Here is an 18,000-nt window from a genome sequence, read left to right on the forward strand (position 1 = left end):
AAATGATTAAAAATTTGAATTTTAGAGAGACAATGAAAATTCTAGGCCTAAGATCATCTTAAAGTAATAGCGAAAGAACTATTGTGAGAAATCTATTTGATACATATCAAGCTATTGGTTCAAAATCACGCACTAAATATTCTAATGCTCCTTGACATGTCATTACATCAACCATAATGAGCAAGAAAATAAAAAAATATCTTTTGATAACCAAAACAAGTAAGTCATTAAATGTTAGTAGAACAACATTAAGTAAAGAATTACATAGGTGGGAAAAAATAGAGGAACCTAACAATAACTCTCTTTGGGCATTCTTGGGTAGACTATCATGCAAAGACAAGGTTGTTGTTGATGCACTAAGAACATTAATTGGAAATTTTTGGCATGAAAACACAAGAGTTTTACCCAATAAAAAAGATGTTGTTAGAAGGTGAACCAGGTCTACAAATTGTAAGCCACATGCCAAACACTATTTGGATATGACTCAAACAAAATTTTATGAAATATTCCTTCAAATGTTTCCTCAAATAAGAATTAGTCAAATATTTTTTGAAATGGCAAAACCTTTTTATGTTAAGATTAATCATGTACACACCACATGTTGTTGTAGGATGCATGTTGAATTTTCCGATATTTTTTCGTCATATTTGTTCTACTTTGCACACTAACAATGTTTTGCAGGAATGCAATATACAAGCACCCCCTAAGTCAGCAAGAGAATTTATTTCAAGTGTGTTATGCAATAGACATGTGATGGTTGCATTTATTATAAGATGCCTTGTTTGGAAGGTTTGTGTGCTATATGTGTTGGTTTGGAACGTTTACCAAGATGTGTACATTTCGAAAGAATACATGAAATTGGTATGAAACTAGTTTCTTTTGGAAACTACAAGACAATCACATATAAAGTTAAAGATGGAAAATATTTGAAGAGATGTGAGTTAGTGAAAAATGATATACATGTAGCCAAATTTATGAAAAATGTTTCAAGAGAAACTTTTTTATGAGTACATAGTGCATACACATAGAGCTTGATGGTTAGATGAGCAATTCAAGTTATGTAAGGACACATTTCCTCTAGGCACCATTGTCTCTATCGTTGATTTTTCTTAAAATTACTCACTAAAACCTCAAAATGAAGTGCAATCTATGTATTATCATTCTACACAATTTTTTATTTTTGTACACATAACATTCATGCATGTTGATGATAGCACAGAGGAGAATAGAAAGGAGATAAGAGAGTATCACTTCTACATAATTTATGATCATACTCATTCATTGAATTTTGTACAAGGACGCTTTAAATTTTTCTATGATAATTTAAAGGAAAGAAATATGCAATACAACAAACACTTCATATGGTCAGATAATTGTACCTCACAATTCAAGAATGCAAGGATGTTTTGTTGGCTGACAAGGATGCATATGACAAGTGTTGTACAACATTTTTGGAATTTCACTAAGGTAGGACATGGTAAGGGAGAGCGTGGTGGTGCAGAAGAATGTGTAAAAAGAGCCCTAGCTAGAGAAGAATTGAAGTACGAAGGTTGTGTTGATTTAATAGATGCAGAAACAATTGTGTGATGGTGTAGCTCTACTATGGGTGCAGGTAATCCAGGTACGCCAATGGATCGTAGATATTTATGGTTGATCACTGAATCTAACATTGAAAAATATCTAGATTGTTGTATAGTTGCAGGATCGAGTGACATGCACTCATTTATGAGTTCAAATGCAAGTTCACCCATGACTTATATGAGACAAATGGTATATTTTTTCTCTTCATGCATGTATTTTATGTGGGAATAATGTGAATCACAAGAGTGGGTTGACAAATGGTCTTGTAGAACGTTGGTTCCCATTGATACATATCAAATTTCCAAAGCACTATAATTGAGCCAGATGGAGACATCATTGGATTTTGACCATGTATTCGAACTAGTGGATTTAGGTGAATTTTTTAGTTAAGTTTTTTGCAAGTATTATTTTTGGTTCATTTTGTTGTACATCACACTTTATTTTTGGTATTAATGATCACTTTATAAAATGCAGGTCATGTGTATGTTTTTGTTGTAGAAGAGAATAATGAAGAAGGAACAGATTACTTTTTGTGTCATTGTGTTGAGCCTAAAAGAAAATTGACAACTAAAATCATTGATGGAGAGGGTATTGAGTACCCAATAGGGTTTGTTGTCCTGACAGGAGCATGGCTTAGGAGAGACCCCCTCAAGAATTCTGATGTTTGGTTGTTCAAGGACTTTCAAACACACAGAAATATTCTCCATCTCTAACCTTTTTGTTGCAAGAAATATTCATTTGATGAGGTATCGTGGTAGACCTCATTACAAGATTTTAGGGAAAGTACATGAATCTGACCACGAGACAATACTGGACACAATACGAGTTAAAGTCAATCCTGAAGGCTCACTTGATTGATTGTATGGTTCATAGTAGAATGATTTTGAGAATTTTGTATATGTCATCAACGAATTGTTTTATATTTATTTTTTGTATATATAAATGCCCATGAGCTCATTTGTACATGTTTAGGGGCATAATTTTGTATATTTAAATGGTAATGAGCTGATTGTACATATTTAGATGCCAAATTTTGTATATTAAAATGGCGATGAGCTGAATCGCACATATTGTAATGCCAAATTTTGTATAAAATCCAATGAGATGATTTGTAAGACATTCTTTTTATATATTCAAATAGCCAAGAGTTTATTTGACCATATTTAGAGGCAAAATTTTGAATAATATATGGCAATGTTTTGTGACTATTTTTGTGTCTATATTTTGTAACTATGTTTTGATTTTATGTGATGTGATAAGGTCAATCATGACCACTATTGATAAGGTCAATCATGATAATTATTGATTATTGTAGAATCATGGTGAATTATTTGAGTCATTATTGAGTCATAGGAGTCATAGATTGAGTCTAGATACAATTTGAGCAAAAATTGTCATTATTGTCAAAAACGTTGTCAAAAAAGTTGTCTAGCATCTTCTACATCATGCCGGTAGGGTATGGCTCTCGATGTTTCGATGCTTTTGGATGCATGAGATGAGAATTCCTAATGTAAACCTTCGAATCAATTCTAGCCTATCTTGCAACTTTGCATTACATGCAAGTGACGGTTTTTGGAGCGGGCAAAAAAATGCTACCAATTGAAAATGGCTCTGAGTCATCAAAAATCGAGATAGAAAATTTTAGAGGAGCCTCACAAGACCCTATAGGTTCAAACGGATTGATCATATGTGTCCTTGATTAGAAGAAACGATTTGTCAAAGTTTGACAATTTATTGGACTCAGGGCACTTTATAGATCGTGCTAGTAGGGTATGAATCTCGACATTCTGGCACTTTGGGATGCATGAGAGGATCATTCCTATCATAAACCTACCCACCCATATGTTCTCATGACGTTGATTTGTGCACACAATGAACCGAATTAATTCTAGCCTATCTTGCAACTTTGACAACTTTGACAACAACTGAGCAACTTTGACAAGTGAGCAACTTTGACATCAACTAAGCAACTTTAACAACAACTAAGCAACTTTTACATCTTTTATCCAAATGAATCCAAACTTTGATAACTTTAACAACTTTGATGGTAAATGAGCAACTTTTACATCTTTGATCCAAATGACCCCAAACATGAGAACCAAAATTTGACCATTGTGAGCATGAGGGTGTTGTCGTACCACACAAATATTGTTGTTTATATTAATATTGTCAATTTTTGTTGTTTATATTCATATTGTTGATTACATAGGCAAATGATCAATTAACTTTATAAAAGGGTAGCCACAAAATACAATTAATACACAATAATGAACGCAGTACACATTTATTGGATCGAATATCAATATATATATATATATATATATATATATATATATATATATATATATAAGGCATGTCTATCAAGTCAATATAAGTATTACAAAAACATGGCATATGCCATGTCCAAATTGATATACAATAAAAATATAGAATATATCTACATGTATTGGTCATTCTATGACCACAACTAACACTATATGATCCTAAAATTATGGTGGATCATCAAAATCGAGCCTCTTTGATGTAGTACATGGCTCTGTAGATGGCTGCAAAACCACAATTCAAAAGCTAGGTTAGAATTATTTTGTAAAAAATAGCTCACAAGTAACAACATAACTATGCATTTAACTATAATTTATTTGCAATCTAAATGTAGATTACCTCATCGGTTGATCTCGTAACTAATGTCTTCACTCTCCTCTCCTTGTCAGTCTTAGGAGTTTTCTTGAAGACAAACTTAAAAGGGTCCACATTATGGTCGAACTGCGAAGGCGGATATTGTAGATTAAATATACAATTAATACAATTTAATAACATAAATACATCAAAAACACTTAAAAGCTATAATATAGAGAACAATGATGTACCGGTGCCTGAGATGCTTCTCCAATAGGCTGAGGATGGCTCACCATCAATGGAGAAACTGTCACTATTATCTATACAAAAAATGATCAAATATTAAATATAATTAGTATAATGATAATTATTGTAGGTTAAAAACAATTAATGTAATATATTAAAGAAAAGTGTACCAGATCTTGAGATGCTTCTCTAGTGCATGGAGGAGGGCTCGCCACTGATGAAGCAGTTACAGATATTTCCTATATGAAATTTTTTTAAGATTATAATTTATCACAAGTTCACATGTACACATGCATATAATTATGAAATTAAGAAAATAAAGTAGAGACACATACCTCCACCCTCTCTCAATCCTTGGGAGTATCAAGTGCATTCAACAAGCCCACATAGCTCAATGGTCATTGTACATGTAAAATAGACAAAAAATACTAATCAATCTACAAATCCCAACTAGGACAATTTCAACATTTTCAAATAATTGTACAACTAAAAATGTGTTTAATTACCTTCTTCTCACGTTTTGGCATCTTTGACGATTTCTTTTGCTTAAAACGAGGCCTAGACGTGAAGGGGGTACCCTTAAAAAACAAAATTAACATGAGATATTAGTACAAATAATATATTAAACATAATTTTAAAAATCTAATATGAAATGACTTTCATATTCCATCAAAACAATACATAAAAAAAGGGTGTGCAAGATATGATACTATATAGCCTTGTAGGCCAAAATCGATCGTTGAGAGCGTGATGTCATCAATCTAGGACATTTGGTCCTCTGTCAACACCTACAAACCAAAAATTGGACCAATATTTAAATATAATTAGTATATCTTGTAATTTTTTTGAATTCAAAGTGTACTATTTTATTTTAACATGTTACAAAATTTATACCCCAAGCGTCAAAGTTGTAGTTTTAGTAACTGTGGGAGGAGTATGGGATACTATTGCTACATCCTGAAATGCATATTATTTGTATCAATGTATGAATAAAAATTCATTTATGTAATTACAAATTTAAAGTGATTGATAAATAAAATGTTATGAATTCAAATCAACACATGTGTCTGCGACTGATGGCCAAACAACATGTCCATCACTTGTCTTCTAGTGCCACATCCTCAGTCGTGTGGGTCTGACATCTACTCCCGCAAATCGTGCATGAATGAGATGTGGACCCATCTGCAATAGTTGCATCATCTGTCCCTATACATATCCCCAAGAAACTGACACACACATGCTGAATGGGCTCTCTATCATCACCTGGAGAAACTAATAGCTCATCACCTAGTACAAGAGGGTGTGCTAACTATGTCCCAAGCTGGATGATGGCACCAGTCAATGTTGTGACTTCCTAAAGAGTCTGTAGCTCCATCGACTCTTTCATCTCTACTGGGATATCCTGATGCACCTTTGGTTTGGGTGCTAGGGGGTGACTACTCTCTGAGGCTAACCGCCTACGGGCTCCAAGTCTATCTTGGGCAGAGCCGCCACCTCTACCATGGAACACTCTCATGTCAAAATAGTTTGGTCGCACATTGAGGACAAAATCGCAGTATATTTTTCTCAAAAACTACAATGACACCTCATAAATCTTACAAGGTGGATCATCAAAGACCATCCACCACCTCTACCAAAAAAGATTCCTCATCTGCACATTGGTACACCAATGTATTGGAAACCTCTTTGCATTAAGAGGTAATGACTAACCAATTTTAGGATCAACAAAAAGGGCACATATTTGTTGTTTACTAATATTTTTGTTTTTCACTCCCTCGTATGATAACCCACTAGCATAGTATTGACAACACATATCCCTAAAGTTTCCCCATTTTGTAATTTGTGTGGAAACAGTTGTGGCACCACTAGCTAATGTTTCTAGGCTAGTGGCGAAGGATTTATGATGCTCAAAGTCAGATGTTTTCAGTTTATTAATCAGTCTATTTATTTTAGATGTGTTTTTCCCTAATTGATTAATCAATTGCTCCTATGTATCAAGTGTATGGTCAAAAGGAGGAGCTGGAGGTGTATCTTGGCATCTTCTTCTTCTTCTTGTGGATTATTTGATTCTGGTTTTTGAAACAAAAAATAAAAAAACCTAATCAAAATAAACAAAATTAAATTCAAAAACGTAAAAAAAATTGAATAAACGAGAAAGGAAAATAAAAATTAAGCAAAACTAACCTTGATCCATAGTGTTTGGTGGAGAAATGTGGGAGCCCGTTCGCAGTTTCATGGGGGGAAAGTTCATAATAATGGTTCCCACTTTCACCCATGAAGGAAAAACGCTATGGTGAGAAAAAAAATTCAGAGGGTGTTCGTTCGAACTAGGGGTGTTCATACGAACTACCCTTTGGGGTTCGAGTGAACCCCCCACTTTGCTCGAACCTACCTTTTCGAGTGAAACCCCTTCAACAATTTTTATTGTCAATTTTTAATTATATTTGGGGGGGTTGCTTGAATCCTCCTTCGCTTGAACGCCCTTCTCTCAAACCCCCTTCATTTGAAACCATGTTCATATGAAATACCTTTTTTGAGATCTCTCCCCAAATTCTTCATAATTCTGAGAAATTTTGGGCTTCAAACCTCTGGTTCAAGGATCAAACAAAAGAATCTTGATAACCCAAAAATATAAGATTGTAGTGCTCGAAGCAGTCTTTCCAATGAGTATAATTTTATTACATTGTGAATTTATTATATTATTGTTTTTTAAATTTTATGAAATATTGGTTTTTCACCGAACATGAACTTCTTTGTTCAAAACATTGGGAAAAATAGGAAACTAATTAAAAAAAAATCAGAAAAATATCTATGCCCTTGGTATTGATGTCTTCTTTCTAAGAAAAAAAAATGAATTTCGATATATATAGAGCAAGTTATGTGTTCAAACCTAAACCTATGTCTTAATTATAACTAGTCGGACTTCAAAACTTAAAAAAATGAAAGATATTCAGCATATCACTATCAAACCAACAACAAGCCCTATATATTGATGTTACAAACCAAAATTCGAAAGAATTGAGTTTTTATCATTTATAGAAAAAAAATTATGCGTTTCGGGACACACATCACTCTTAAAAAATGTAGTTTGTTGTAAAAAACTACTTTTCAAGTGAGATGGAAAAAATTAAAAATTAAATCTTCAAAAAAAATGAAAAAAATATATTTAGAATATATAGACAAAATGCTAAAAATCACTAATTTGCATCATCTTCAAATTCTTAATAGTTTAAAAGTTATAGTTGTCAGAAGTTGAAGATTATTTTTAAAATGTTCATCTCAATGTCAAAAGTGGCAAAAAAGTGGGAACTATTATTGTGAGTTCACCCAAAAAATGAAGAAAAAAAGGTTGTCATCGTGAGAAAAATAAGACCTAGTCATTTTTTAAAAAACATTTTTTTACAAGTACCACATATGTGGTTTTTGAGAACTAAAACCCGCGTATGCGGTCACTTTCCTAAAAAACGTTGTATACACGGTATCTTTCCTAAAAAACACCATATACGCGATATCTTTGCTTTAGGCTCGAGGACAACGAACCTAAGCACATACGCCATGATTTCAAATTTTTATACCTCGTACACGTTGCTTGGTTTTTCAATTTTTTTTTAGGCGGTGTCCACTTTTTTGACCACCAACTTTGTGCACATACCCTTACCTCTATCTTCTCACCTTGCTTGGTGGAATCATAACAGACCCTTTTCCCACAACTAGAATTATTCCATTGTTCTCCATTTTTATCTCAAACTTGACATTTTTATCAATAAATGAAAACAAACTTTCATTACCACTCATGTGGTTGCTACTGTATATGGTGAAAATGGATAACAATAATAACGATATTGAAAGGCTAAATGAATTCAACCACAAAACCCTAGCCTAACCACAATAAAGATCTACCATAACATATGAAGATTACCTAAGACAATGCAAATCAAATGAAATCACAAAGATTATACCATCACATGTCCAATAGGGTTTGAATCTCCATTCTTCCTATCTCCATTGATCTTGCTTGATATATTTGCTCTCAGATTTTATATGTGCACAAGAGCTCAACAAAGAACGGAATGTAGTTGCAAGTAGGATCGTAGTGTAGTCAAGTACATAAAAGATGATTAGCATGAATCATTAGCGTTGATAATGAAGGAAGCGTCTCCTTATATAGAAGACACAATATGAAATGGAGGGATAAGATTGAGAGGTGTAAAAGGAGGTCGGCTATGATTAGAGGGTAGGTAAATGAAATAATAAAATAATAAGAGAGGTAGGTAGTGTATGAATTAAGAGATGAATGACATGTGTCATGGGTAGAAAAGGTTAATGAATTAATTAAATAAATAAAGATTAATTTAATTAATAGAAGAAGTGGGATCAATTAAATAAATAAAAAATTTATTTAATTTAGGAAAAGGATAATTTAAATAAATAAATGTATTTATTTGAATGAGAAATAAGGCTAGAAGAGGATAAATGAATTAATTAAATAAATAAAGATTTATTTAATTAATAGATGAATTAAGCTAAAGTAATTAAATAAATAAAGATATTTATTTAATTAGACATGACAATTTTAGGTGTCTACATTTTGCCCCTCTTTGAGACAATGCGGCTTGTCGCGTTGTTTCAAAGAAAATAAGATGAACTGATACAGAGTTGTCCCAAGATGGGAATGATATGCCCCCTCGAGAGATTGGATGAAAATGTCTGAAAAGATTGCAGACAATCTCTTGATAAGAAAGAGAGGCTAGAATGGACTGATCGGATAAAGTGACAGAGTCACGGGATAATGAAGACTGACTCAGAAAACGAGGGCTAGGGGTAGTCTATAAGATAGACCACGGGGGAAAATACATCCTCATTGTCATCTACACATCCACAAGAGCAAATTGCAGAGCGAAAATAGAGCAGCAGCAGTCAGCAGCGATGGCCTTCATTCACAGATTCGACCATGTTCACCGATTTCAGAGGCCAGCAGAGGCAAGAGAGCCAATAAGTACCACCAAACCTCCTTGTACTTCGACGCATTTAATTTTGTCATTAATGCATGCTAGATAGAGCAATAAATGTGCTTAGACTAGGGTTCAAAAAGTGTCCAAAAACGTCCAGGCGCGTCTGCGTTGGTGCCAGGCGCGTCTGTACTCGTGAGGCGCGTCTGTGTTTGTGCCAGGCGCGTCTGCGTTTGAACCCGCATCTGTGTCAAATGCGGTCGCGTTTGTGATGGTCAGTCACGTCTTTGCCAAGAAGGCATGTCTGTGTCGCCCAGGCGCGTTTGTGCAGAGCATAGGCACGTCTGTGTTTGTCAGGCGCGTCTGTGTTTTTCAGGCGCGTCTGTGCAGTCTTCAAGCGCGTTTATGTCAGGTAAGCGCATTTGTGTTTCAAAAAGTGTGAAGTTGCGTCTTCTAGGTCAAATCGGCAATTCTGTGATGAACATACGCTGTTGATTGGATAAGCTGCTGAGGGGATACACTCAAGCAAGTCCTCTAGGGAAGACTAGGATAAATCAAGGCACTTTGTGATGAATAGTGAGTACCAAGATATAGTACTTTGTGATGAACAGGGATTACTAAAATATGAGTAGCACTTTGTGATGAACAGGTAGTGCAAATGCAAGTAACACTTTGTGATGAACAGTGAGTGTCACACACGTAGTACTTTGTGATGAACAGGGAGTACCACTAGGATAGAAGCAACACTTTGTGATGAACAGTGAGTGTCACGAGGATAGATAGCAACACTTTGTGATGAACAGTGAGTGTCACTAGGATAGAAGCAACACTTTGTGATGAATAGTGAGTGTCACTAGGATAGAATGCCATATGCATTTAGATAAAAAGTAGCATTTTGTGATAAACAGAGAATGCCACTATGACTGACATGAGTGATTTGCTTGACTACAGGAGTATTTGCCGATGCTGGAGTCACGGGAGAGATTCCCGTCTACTCAAAGGTTGCGACTTGAGTTGTCCTTCGAGGACCAAGCAGCTATTGAGGAGATGGGATTGAGACATGTTTTGTATGTGCCTGAGTTTCGGGTGAACATGGGACTGTTGACTACGCTGGCGGAGAGATGGCACTCTGAGACCTGTACATTTCATTTGCCGATGGGTGAGATGACAGTCACCTTGGAGGATGTATATAGGATACTGAGGATACCGATCGATGGGGAGCTGATCCCATATGATCGAGATGGAGACAAGAAGGCCCTGAGACGAGTATTCCAGGACCCAGGACTGGAGATGAGGGCAGGACACGTGGCATGGGACACCATAACAGCCACAGGGCTAGCGTTGCTAGTGGTGGTAGGAGGAGCGATCAGTGGGTTCCTGTGTCTAGATAGGGCGACACGGGAGTTGGTTGTGGGTTGGGGAGGATCACTGGAGACACTAGTGACATAGCACACCAGATATGCTTGGGGACCGTGTGTGCTGGCACACCTCCATTATGAGCTGCATCAGTTCGTATACCATGGATCAGTGGGATTGGGCTGCGGGGTGACATTGCTGCAGGTATGGGCTTACGAGCATCTGCCAGTGATGAGGCCAATACACTTCAGAGGTAGGGGACATGGACGCAGCTTTGTGCACTTATATGATATAATCATGTCGCAGCCACGGATTGGTAGGTTGGAGCACTGGCGACGAGTGATAGACGATATTGATGTGGTCATATGGAGGCCATATCTGGGATGCGAGTAGTGGGAGGATGACACAGTTGAGCTTCCTTACACCTTCCAGAGTAGGTATCTGATTGGGCGGACGCCTTATGTGCTGGAGAGGCAACTAGTGGACAGGGTTGGCCGACAGTTTGGCAGGATTCAGAGGATGCCACGGGGTTCAGGCCTATATGCACGGACTGTCAGAGATTAGGCACAGTTTGGGCCCTTGCTGTCATATGATCAGGCAGTTACACAGCTGGTAGAGATGATGCCCCTACCCTGGGACATGTGGCCAGAGATTGAGGATGTCAGCATGGATGCTTAGTACACAGCATACTGGGCAGAGCATCCCTTCCCATGGTTGATGGATCTGGGAGAGCCATTAGATGGAGATGGGGGTGGAGAGGATGATGATGGTGGGGATGATGCAGGTAGAGGCTGAAGGAGGAGGAGGGGAGTAGTTGGAGAGAGGAGGGTTGCACCTCGGAGGGAGGGTGGTGAGGAGAGATAGGCTCGGGTGGTGAGGGGTCATGGTGGATTGCCGCTACAGGTGCTAGCATCATAGGGTCCCAGATAGGTATAGGTACAGGGATAGGGACAGAGACAGGGATAGGTACCAGTATAGGTAAAGGTACGGCGCAGGTACCCGTACAGGGGGAGCCACAGGAAGAGGTGGAGGGGGCTAACCTAGAGGAGGATGAGCTGATAGAGCTAAGGGAGATCTACCAGGGCTAGGCAGATGAGATCCAGGAGTTGGAGAGGGAGAGGGATTGACTCAGGAGGAGGCTCAAAGATACTGAACGGGAGCATGATCAGGCTATTCAGCATTATATAGAGGCTGAGACAGCGCTGAGGGCAGGGAGATAGGCAGCTAAGGACACAGGGGCAGGATATGCTTATGTCCTGCAAGCAGGGGAGGAGATTGCCTACTGGCGAGATCTCTACTATGGTGCAGTGCCAGTAGATCAGCAGGCGAGGAGCTTCCATAGATCGTCGCGTACAGTGACAGCTACGGGAGGGAGCCGGAGGAGACAGGCATCGAGTGGTGGGGTTATAGGTCCTCCACCACCACCAGATAGAGGGGACAGGTGGGATGATCCTGGGGTGGGTCCTTCAGGGGCTCAGATTCCATCGAGGCTAGGCGGCTCTGAGGGAGGGAGTTCATCATAGCCCTAGAGGGCTCCCTATGTATCAGTTTTGTACCATTTTTGTATGATGATGTAGACACCTGCGGGTGCTTTTGTAGCCATATGATTTTTGACATCATTGTATCATGACACTTTTTATGATTATATATATGAGATGATTCATCTTTGCGGCAGCTATATGCATGTGTACCTATGTGATGAGATGCTCTTATGTGATGTTTGTTTTATGCTATGGATGCAAATATGTATATGATGCAATGCAATATATTTTTTCTTGTATGTTTTATATGTTATGCATGATGCAAATGTGAATGTATGTAATGCAAATGAATATGATAATGCAAATGTAAATTGTGCTAATAGGTGTTGTGTGCAGGATGTGATGCGATTGTGATATATATATGTATGTATGAAATGCTTATATGTGCTAATGCAGGTGCAACTACATGAAATGCAAATATTTTTGGTGTGTCATTATACTCAGTCATGTGATAGCAGGCTATGCGGACTCGAGAAGGACAATGGAGGTCAATCAAGAAAGGGGGATGAAAGACAGAAGATATGAAAGTGAAAGAGCTTCTTTTACGTTATCATCATTGAGCTTTATTATGGCAAGTAGGTTATGTCAATCGAGGCATATGTTTGACCCAGAAAGTCATTGTACTTGTTTGCATGGAGATAAGACAGTCACAAACAAGGAATGCCCCAGTTCATACTAGACTCATAGTGTCCTCATATCCTTGGACAAGTCATAGCATTACTAAGAGACAATCCACAGACAACAAATACAAGGAGGTGACGATACCCCATCCTTGCCTTTCTAATCAAAGACATCCTGGAGATAGAATCTTTAGTCAGAGACATCCCGAAAAATCTAAAATACATGTCACCAAAAAAAGATGAAATCAAAAGAAAACCAAGACTCGACACCAATCATCCACTGTAGCCCTCAAGTTTAGTGTCTCTTGTCACTTGTATAAGTCTTATTTGATTGTGGTCACTATGTTTACTTTCACAAAATTGATAGCTAGTAGTGAACCATAATGTTGTCTGAGTCTGTTGAAAGATTTGATTTTGTTGAAGCCCATTGTTGCTGTTGTGTCTCATCTGAAACTGATTGAATCCATGAAACTAATACTTTATTGTGGAGAAGATGAAACTTTATTGAGGATCTGTGATGCAAATGTTGCTTTATTGCGGATTGTGCACGGATAGACTGAAGGAAGCTGGAAGAAACTGTACTCCTTGAAACATGTGATGCTCTCAGTTCCACACCCATCATGAGACTTAGGATTTGCCTTAGCCATAGATAGGATCTGACTTATTATGGATGGAAAGGGAGGTTTATTATGAATGGCTAACCAATCTTAGGGAGATCAATAACAAGCCATGATGGGAATGGGTAAGTTTATTATGAACGAATAGGTTGTGAGTGTGTGCAAAGTGAAAGGATGAAAGTGAATCCTGAAGGAGGGAGGAGCAATGTTTCTACGCATGGCACTGGTGACCTAGTTTTCACCATGGTACTTGCCCAGGGCGCCACCAAAGTGGTTTTCACCATTAGATGAAATTATTTTTCTTTACTTTTTTAAATTTTTCAATGTTTTTGTGTCACAAGGCGCCTGTTTGCCAGGTTTTCACCAAGTAACGATTTTTTTTGTTTTATAATTTTTTTTTGTATTTTTGAATTAGGATATTCCGAAGAGCTATGTGTAGAACCTGCGAAGGTGCATGCTATTGATAGGATCCTCCAAAGGTTCACCTTCTGTAGTTGAGAGCTTATATGCACCAGATCCATATGTTGTTGTAATGATGTAAGGACCAAGCCAGTTTGGTTCAAACTTGCCTTCTTCTCTCTATCTTGTTGATTTTTGGGGTTTTCTCTGAGAACTAAGTCCCCTACTTCAAATGTGCGAGGCTTAACCTTGTGATTGTAGCTGCGACTCATTCGTTGTTGGTAAGCTTTGAGATAATTAAAAGCAGTTTGTCTTTGTTCATCCAATAGTTCCAGCTCTTGTAAGCGAGAGACCCTATAGTCTTCGTCATTGATGATGTTTTGCAAAGAAACCTATAAAGAGGGTAGCTCAACCTCAATAGACAAGATGGCTTCATTACCATAGACAAGTGAATAGGGTGTAGCTCCTGTAGGTGTGCGGACACTTGTGCGGTAGGCCCAAAGTGCAGGATTAAGTTGGATATGCCAATTACGACCAGCATCATCGACTGTCTTCTTAAGGATTTTAAGGATTGTTTTATTAGACACCTTAGCTTGGCCATTACCTTGGGGGTAATATGGTGTGGAGAAATGATGGGAGATATGGAAGCGGTCATAGAGTTCATGAACATCCTGATTTTTGAAGGGACGCCCGTTATCAGTGATAATAGAAATAGGAATACCGTATCGACAGATGATATAGTTAAGGATGAACGTAGCAATCTGTTTTCCTGTGACTTGTGTGAGAGGCACGGCTTCAATCCATTTTGTAAAATACTCTATGGCAATGATAATGAATTTATGACCATTGGAAGAAGGAGGGTGAATCTTGCCTATGAGATCGAGTCCCCACTGACAAAAGGGCCAAGGAGACGCAAGTGGTTGAAGTTCTTGTGCTGGCGCATGTATGAGGTCTCCATGAATTTGACATTGCTTACATTTCTTGACAAACTGATATGAGTCTTTCTCCATATTGGGTCAATAATATCCAGTCCTGATGAGTTTCTTGGCCAAGTTAGGACCACTAGCATGTGGACCACATATCCCTTCATGCACTTCCCGTAACACAATATGAGCTTCATCGCTTTCTAAACATCTAAGAAGAGTGCCATCTAGACCTCACCAGTATAGGATATCATCTAAAATGACATATCAAGAGGATTGGCGAATGAAAGTGCGACGTTGGTTATTTGATAGAGTAGGAGGTAAAGTATTGTCACGTAGGTATGTGAAAATGGCACCATATAACTGGGATTCGGGACCAACAACGCATATCGTCTCAGTAGGAATGATCTCATATGAAGGGACCAAAAGGTTATCCACCAAGAACTCATAGCAGGTCTCGTTTGGAGGTAAATCAATCAGGGAAGCAATTGTAGCCATGGCATCTGCGGTGCGATTCTGCTCTCTTGGTATCTGCTCAAAGTCTATCTTTGTAAAGTGTTGTTTCAGGTCATCCACCATTTGTTTATAAGGCACTAATTTCTCATCTTTTGTTTGGTAATCATCAGTTTCTTGATGGATGACAAGTTGGGAGTCCCCAAAAATACGAAGTTCCTGGATCTTCCATTGAACTACAATTCGTAATCCTGTTGTTAATGCCTCATATTCCGCTATATTGTTAGTGCAAGGAAATTATAAGCGGTATGATTTTGGTATAGAATCCCCTTGAGGAGTTATAAAGAGGATGCCAGCTCCTGCCCCATGCTGTGTGTATGAGTCGTCGAAGTACAGTTGCCATGGCTTTGCATGTGACATTGTCAAAATGGATTCATCTGGAAATTCTGAACTTAGGGGAACATCATCTATCATGGGAGCATCTGCTAATTTATCTACGATGGCTTGTCCTTTTAATGCTTTTCTGTCTACATATTCGATGTCGAATTCACTCAGGATCATTACCCATTTGGCCAGTCGCCCAGTAAGTATGGTTTTATTGAGAAGGTATTTCAATGGGTCTATCCTTGCAACTAACTTAGTCTTATGAGTAAGCATGTAATGTCGTAATTTCTGTGAAGTAAAGACCATGGTGAGACATGCACGCTCAATTGGTGTGTAGTTTAGCTCATATCCCACCAATGTGCGACTAATATAATACACTGCTTTTTCTTTGCCCTCAGCAATTTGTTGCGCTAAGAGTGCCCCCAATGCTGTTGGAGTAGCTAAAATGTATAATAATAGTGGTTGATCTGGAACTGGTGGCATCAGAACTGGCGGATTTAGAAGATAATGTTTGAGCATCTGGAAGGCCTGTTGACAGTTATCATCCCATTTAAATTTGATGTTTTTATGTAGCAGGTGCTGAAAAGGATTACACTTATCTGCCAGTTGTGCTATAAATCTTTGAATGGACTGGAGTTTGCCCTGTAGGGATCGAAGTTGACTGATATTTCTTGGTGGTTACATTTCCAAGATGGCCTTGACTTTTGCTGGATCAGTTTCAATTCCTCTTTTGGATACAATGAATCCTAGGAGCTTCTCGGAGGTTACTGCAAAGACACATTTCTTGGGGTTTAATCTTAGTTTGTATTTTTCCAACCGATCAAAGACGATTGAAAGTATGTCCAAATGTGTATTTCTGTCTATTGATTTGCCCAAGAGGTTGTCAACATAATCTTCCACGGTTACGTGCATGAGATCATGAAAGATAGTAGTCATGGCTCTTTGATATGTCGCACCTGCATTCTTTAGCCCGAAAGGCATGACATTCCAGCAGAAAGTTCCCCACGGACAAGTAAATGATGTTTTATGTTGATCCTCGAGTGCGATTCTTATTTGATTATAACTAGAGAATCCATCCATCAATGATAACATTTCATGACCTGCTGTGAGATCAACAATCAAGTCAATATTTGGTAATGGGAAGTCATCCTTTGGACAAGCTTTGTTGATGTCTCTGAAATCTGTGCAAATTTTGATGCTGCGATCTGGTTTACTGACAGGCACTAAGTTGGAGATCCATTCGGGATAATCGATTGGGCGTATGAATCTGACATCCAATAACTTCTCAAGTTCTTCTTTGACTAGTAATGCCACTTGCGGATGCATTTTTCTTAATTTCTGTTTTACTGGTTTTGCCCCCGGTTTGACTGTCAGATGATGCATTACCAAATCCGGATCCAATCTAGGCATATCAGCGTATGACCAGGCAAAGTTGATTTGTCGTTCTTTGAAGAAACTTATGAATTTTGACCTTTCGGACTCTATCAGTGATTGAGCTAGGAATATGTTGTGTGGAACCTCTTCTATACCAATGTTTGTTTTGATAGTCTCCTCTACCAACATGGATGACTTTTCCTCATATGATGCTGGGAGAATGTTGAGCCTTCCATCCTCAGGTGCCTCAGAGAGGTTTTCGCCCTCAGATATGTCCTTTCTTTTTACTTTTTTGGGGCCAGACAGCGCCACAGTGTGGTTTTCGCCATAAGACCCTTGATTTGTTGTTATTTTCACATTTTTGCGACTGGAAGGTCCGACACCCTCACCAAAATATGCCACGCTATTGAGTTCTATAGTGTATCCCGCTTTATGGTCTCCAGGAGGAAGATCATCTCATATGCCCAGATAGTCAATAAAAGCTTCATCGTTTTGGAATGTGTCAAACTGTGCAGGTCCTTCATGATCCCAATCAATGAGTTGGTGGTGAACAAGGAGAAGGCTGTTAATGTCTTCGAAGTTAGCATGGCTAAGAGTGAAGATGCAGTTATATTCCGGTATGTCAAGGTAATTATCAAGGTCATCGATGGCACTCTCCTCATCAGTCTCGATTGCGAGCGAATCCAAATTATCATCACTAGTACCGCATTCTGGGACAGGTGTTCTCATCCTATGTGATTTCAACCTAGAACCTTGAGACAAGGACTATGTAGACTCCTCATGGGTTGTTTCTTGACCAACTCTGAACTTGTTATAAAATTCCTCTTCTTCTGTTGGTTCATCTAGCTCTCTGAATATCTCAGTGAGCTCGTAGTCACTGGAAGACTTGTCGGAACCCCATTCCCATTCGTTGGAATCTATGGAATAGCGATCCTCTTATT

General features: G+C 38.2%; 1 protein-coding gene across 1 annotated transcript in view; it reads right to left on the reverse strand.

Moving 5' to 3' along the window:
• The window catches only part of LOC131873924 (pentatricopeptide repeat-containing protein At3g12770-like), a 24,562-nt gene that overhangs the window by 5,095 nt on the left and 1,467 nt on the right, over nucleotides 1-18,000 (reverse strand). The window contains exon 3 of the mRNA XM_059217101.1: nucleotides 4,950-5,021. Coding sequence (XP_059073084.1) covers nucleotides 4,950-5,021 — 72 coding nt within the window. The remainder of the gene's footprint in view (nucleotides 1-4,949; nucleotides 5,022-18,000) is intronic.

Source organism: Cryptomeria japonica, chromosome 3 (assembly GCF_030272615.1).
Source record: "Cryptomeria japonica chromosome 3, Sugi_1.0, whole genome shotgun sequence".
Classification (NCBI taxonomy): domain Eukaryota; kingdom Viridiplantae; phylum Streptophyta; class Pinopsida; order Cupressales; family Cupressaceae; genus Cryptomeria; species Cryptomeria japonica.